Source organism: Grampus griseus, assembly GCF_964374135.1.
Source record: "Grampus griseus genome assembly, chromosome: 17".
In the NCBI taxonomy this organism is placed as follows: domain Eukaryota; kingdom Metazoa; phylum Chordata; class Mammalia; order Artiodactyla; family Delphinidae; genus Grampus; species Grampus griseus.
Window position 1 is genome coordinate 71033194 of NC_139011.1, and position 6000 is coordinate 71039193.

The 6000-nt window shown below is 39.3% G+C and overlaps 1 protein-coding gene across 1 annotated transcript in view; it reads left to right on the forward strand.

Annotated features, from left to right (window-relative positions):
• CYP7B1 (cytochrome P450 family 7 subfamily B member 1) overlaps positions 1-5139 on the forward strand; it is a gene marked incomplete at its 5' end in the record, with an annotated part of 182147 nt that extends 177008 nt beyond the window's left edge. The window contains one exon of the mRNA XM_082675252.1: positions 4407-5139. Within this exon, the coding sequence (XP_082531378.1) occupies positions 4407-4694 (288 nt within the window). The 3' untranslated portion in view covers positions 4695-5139. The remainder of the gene's footprint in view (positions 1-4406) is intronic.
• Between the last annotated feature and the right edge of the window lie 861 nt (positions 5140-6000).

The following is a 6000-nucleotide window of genomic DNA, read 5'->3' on the forward strand; positions in this document are numbered from 1 at the left end:
GCCCAGGAGGCATCTAAGGGAGACCATGTGGCTACTTTGGAACCAACCCTCAGTCCTTAACAAGCATGTAGACCTGATGCGACCAAGTCATTTTTATTATTTTTTTTAAACTTCAGATTCCTGGGTGAAGCTTAGAATTTTTAAACGTTTGGAGAAATTAAGTTTAAAACGCAATGTAGGCTAAACAAAAAATGTTTGGGAACCTAATTGGGCCTGTAAGCTAGCAACACGTAAACTGTGTTAAGAAGTATTCTTTTCCTGAATATGGGTTCCTTAGCTTATTGTAATGTTAGCCAGTCGGGTGGCACGTGCTGATGTGGAAAAGAAAATTGGCACGTGAAATTAAAACAATGAGAGAGAGCAAAAGGAACCACCTGTTCCCAATTCTCTTTTCTTTCTTTATCGGTCTAAATGCTACCCAAGAAAATCTAGATGATCTCTTAATTAACTAGGAATGGATACTTTTTAAAAATTTTATGAAGCCTTCTTCAAATTTGTCAGTTGTCAGCCAGAATTCTAGCCACTGGCTCTCAAGTGATCAGTAAATGGTGATGATTACTTTTCTGCCAAAATGCAGCATCCAAAAATAGAGCTATGGAGAAGACCAGATCTATTGGTTGGTTTTTCTATGGAGGTGCTGAGGTATAAAGGGCTGGGCCATAGGGAAGAAACAGCCAACATTTAAGATGGTAACGCATTACCTTAACCATATAGCCTCCTAAAGTAAGGACACAGGGAAACAACAAAGTAATTACAAAGCCTCTGACGTACCCCCAACCCCCCGCCAAGGCTCTGAAGACGAAAAGCCTTATTTCACCTCATGCAAGTCTGCCCAACCTACTTCTCGGAGGTGTAAGGATTATAAAGTGATAAATTTGAAAGCCCTTGAAAAAATTCTAAATCACTATAAAAATTGTTGTATCAACATTCTTTTGATTATTTCCACTATTATTAGAATATACTAGTCATGACAAATGTGGAAATACTCTCAATAATTTTTTGTCTGTCTCTCAAACTGGAATAGAGATTGTGCCGTTTAGTACATTTCAAGGATACAAACATAAACTGATCAACCACTGAGCAACCAAACTTCAATGCTGCACATACAGGAAGTGCTAAAAAGAAGCTGTTGAACCGAACTAAACAAAATTTGGAGGACACAGATTAGGGTGGTATGCAGTGTTCCTCAGTCACTCATACCCAAAATTCTTCTCTATCCAGGAAATTGTATCGTCTACCCAATCTTTATTGCTACTAAATATTATACCATTTTCCATGTGTAAACACTTCCTATTTGAATAGTCATCTACTCTTCATTCTCTCCATCTTCATTTATTCATTCAATATCTCTGTTTTCTTCAAAAGTTTGAAGATTGCTTTTAAAATATACTTTATTGTCATGTATTTATTCACTAATTCAACAGACATCTGTGGAACCTCACCGTGCATAGCACTCTGGTGGGGCTTCGAAAATATGGAGATAAATAAGACAGTGTGACACCTCCCGTCTCCTGGGATTTCTTGGCTTGCCATCTCCTGAGGGCTAGCTTCAGCCTGGTGACAGCATAGCTGCAGCCTTGCAGGCATCATATTCACATATAACCAGGTCTAGAGGAGGAAGAGTGATGGACCATGTTGTGTTTTTCTTTCTTCACAAGAAGAGAACTTCTCCCAGATGGCCCCATACACTCCTCCCCTGTAGCACCGAGAGACGGGTTCATACACCCTCTCCTAAATCAGTGAGAGGCCAGAGCAATGTGATTACCACAATTGGTGCCTCGAGAGATCTCATGCAGAAGAAAGATGTTGAGGAACAACCACAACAGTCAGTAGAGGAGTGATGGGGAATTTCAGTGTCTCATGCTTTTCTCTTATGATTTCTCTGTTCTTCTCCATTGAATAATATTGCATTTAATTGACCCTTTTTAATCGTGAAGCACCCAGCTGTTATGGTCACTGCAACATGACAAATCCTGTATTCAAGTTGTTCCAGATCAAAGATCAAAGCATCTTGAGCTTTCTAACTTTTTGTTCTATGTCACTGTGACCCCAGAATTTCTGGGGTGAGACTATTACACCCCTTCTTTTTTTCTAAAACCAGACTATATTCTTAGCAGCTGCCACAAGCCCATCCTAAAATTGGCTCCTGCTTGGGTTCTCCATGTCCTGGCAACGGAAAACAAACTGAGAAGAAATTTTGACTCAAAAAGCTATTTATGCCCATATGCCCTTTGAGCTTAATGGTAGCCACAGAGCAAAAGAAGTTGGCCTTTTCCCTTCTTGTTTCATAATATAAACAACTAAATAGGAATTTCTATGATATTTATTGTGAGGAAATCAAATGGAAGGTGATGGAAAACTAGAGGAGTGACATTACTGGTTGACTAGATGTTTGGGGGTATTGAACGTATGCTAACTGAACATGGCAGGGCTGGGAGAGCACTTCGGCATTCTTTGTTGGTCACTGTGACTTCTCAGCTGCATAGTCATGTACACAAAGAAATATAGAAAAGCCATGACAGTCTCTGGTTTATTTATGATATCAGCACACTATGAAGTCATAACCCAAGCTAAGTTTTCCTTTTGCATGTTCTGGCTTAAACCATAGGACTGACCACAGGGAGAGCTTTTCAGAATAGAAAACCATTTTGTGGCAAAATTGACATCAACTGGTTTGGCCTAGGGAACGAGCTCTTGGGAAGAGCGCTGGTCTCCTCAGATTGGTCAGTAAGGAGGAGGAAGCACCTGTACTGAACCCAGGCAAGCAGGCTTGGGCCCCAGTAATGGAAAAAGATTTACTGGGAGAGAGTACCGTATAGCCATCCTATCTCCAGTAACAAAGTGGATGTCCACAGAGAATGTCCTTATCCGTACTACAAGGATGGACAGATACTTTTAGGTTAGCACTGGTTAGATCCTATCCAGATACATCCCAGAACTATCTGTGGGAAAATATACTTGCACTCTGATGCAGATTAATTTTGCCATTATGATTTCATCAACTTGCAAGTTTAGGGGGTGGAATAGAAACCACACAAAATGTGTTCTCTAAGCTTGAATATTTATCAACATCAGTATCCTAGGTAATTGGGGATAAAACCAATACTTTTAAAGGAAATGATTTTGCTGACATGAATACTGGCATTGAGTGAGAAAATCAGATCATCTGTGACGGATTCAGGATTTATACGTGAACTGTAGGGTTTTCGCTATAACCTAAATGCTTTCAGTCTGACCTGCTTCTTTGCCTTTGGCTTCATAGTTCATAGCAAAGCTGTGAGCTGAGCAGGTCTAATGCTAATGAGCACCGCGTACGGGAAAGACTTGGTCATTGTCATGCGTGCCATGTGCGTTAATGTAATCGATGGTTTAATTCACCATGGGCTAAAATAAGGTCCTTCAGTGTCCTCTCAGAGACTCACACGAGAGTAAATTAAGATGGAGGACCCAACACCCTCCATAAACCAGTCCCGTAATTTTCTGGAACAAGTACTATAACTTACTTGTGAAAACATCTCAGAAGCCAAGAGAGTTAACCCAAAGAACACTCATTCTAAATAGAGCTGTCATAGGAGAAAGTCGATACAACGTCAAAACACAAGCCAGACCGATTTTGTGGCTTAGTTCTTCTCTAGTGCCTAATGTGAATCTTATTATTTAATATCTATTTCATCCCAACACTAAATCCTAAACTCATCCTTCTCATCCCTCAGTAGCTGATGGGAAGGGATAGAGAAGGGCACACGAGGGATCCTTAGGTAGGCAGCCTCTGGGGCCAGTAGGATTCACTGTCCGCTAACCATGGTAGCTCTGCAGGAGCCCTTCCCTCTACCCAGCATTGGTATTTCAAGTGCCCGTATGTGGAGACCCACCTTAGAGAACAAAAACAGAAATAGTGCCTCTATACTTAGGAAACTCAGTGTAGGAGAGAAATGTGAAGAAAAGTCATATAGAAAAGTTTGAATTTGTTTGATATGGGAGAAGTAATTTTCTAATAACACTGGGGTTTTTTGAAAGTTCATACGTGATTTGCACTTAGTTAAGTTTTACTTCCTGGTATTTTCTGGGTTAAAAGAAGCCTTTTAAGAGGGCAGGGAGGGGCTTCCCTGGTGGCGCAGTGGTTGAGGGTCCACCTGCCGATGCAGGGGACACGGGTTCGTGCCCTGGTCCGGGAAGATCCCACATGCCGCGGAGCGGCTGGGCCCGTGAGGCATGGCCGCTGAGCCTGCGCGTCCGGAGCCTGCGCTCTGCAACGGGAGAGGCCACAACAGTGAGAGGCCCACGTAACGCAAAAAAAAAAAAAAAAAAAAAAAAGATGGGCAGGGAGGGCGGGCAACTGTGTGAACCTGAACTCAAACTATTTCATGGAAATTTTTTATTTTAACACTCTGTTTTCTTCTTTACAGGAGTTTAGATTTGATCGTTTTACAGAAAGTGGTAAGAAGAAAACCGCCTTTTTTAAAAGAGGGAAAAAGTTGAAGTATTACCACATGCCATTTGGATTTGGAGTCAGCAAATGTCCAGGCCGATTTTTGGCAATAGTTGAGATAAAGCAATTGTTGGTTGTATTTTTAACTTATTTTGATTCAGAAATAATTGATGATAAGCCCTTAGAACTAAACTACAACCGCTTTTTGTTTGGTATACAGTATCCAGACTCTGATGTTTTATTTAGGTACAAAGTAAAATCTTAAAGAAGCTAAAAGGAAAGAAAGGAAGTCTATCAAAGCTAACCTAAATGTCCTTAGCTCATCTATTTGTTTTTAATTTCTTCAAATGTAATTGCTTTGTTTGTTTTAAAAGTGCCAATTTCTGTTTGATCTAAGTCCAGTCTGTACTTCCTCACAAAACCCATCAAAAAAAAGAAAGAAAGAAAGAAACAGCATGGTGGCATGAAATTGACATCAAAATCAACATAATGATTAACTTAAAGTAGCTTTTTTTAAGTTTCTTCATACGTATTGTGATTTGCAATGTCATAGCAAATGTGCCGTCACAGCAATAGACTTGACACTGTGGGATTTTTCTAAAGTCCCAAATTCTTCTCTAATATGTAAGAATACACTTTATGTACTAATGGAAATTTGTGCTGGAAATGGACACAGTCTAACAAATTCCAAGTTCTCAGAGAAGAAGGAAATTAAATTTCCATGAGATACACTGGATGAAAATGTTCCCTTCAAGTATAATATCAATAATATCTATATTGCCAGGGTACGTTTGCATTAAATGAGTTTTGCAGTAGATTAAATGCTTCAACTTCACTTCGATATTTTATCATCCGTAAATGTTCTTTATTACTTTGTATACTGTGGCTCAATAGAACAAAATTTCTGGTTATATAAGGCCACTCATGTTCAAGTGAGACACTGATAAGATTTATCAGTGTAAGAACACACAAAAACCTATTATATATTCAGCAATCGCCCTAGACATTAGTATTAGGTTTATTGTAGGAGTAAATATTGAGCTCAGTACAGGACTGATTGTAGCATTTGACTCCAGTGTAAACTATAAGGGTTATGCCAGTGTTGGAATTAACTTTCCTAAATGCTTCCATTTACACCAACTGAGAAACTAGATAGCAGTATTTGTTCTTGACGCCTCACCTCTTGGACTTGGAGTTTATTTGAATTACAACATTATGTAATACAGTATAATTCCATGTGCCACAATGCAGCATAGTGTGGAGGATTCAAAGATTGCTAGTATCAGATTGCCAAGTGATTGTCTGGCATCCTACCTAACTGCTGATGCCATATATAAACAGGCAAAGCAGGTCATTAAACCCAGTTAATTCATGCTGCATTCTTTGGAACTTCTGATATTTCGGAAATGTGCTATTGTTTTTGAAAAGGAAATTGATTTTAAAAATAACAGTATAAAATACTTAACCATACTTAGTAACTAAATAGATATTCTAGCATTTATTTTCTCCTTCCTGAAGTCCATACTCTTTAAGTGCACCTTAGTGAAGGTCTACCAGTCTAAACTTTGTTT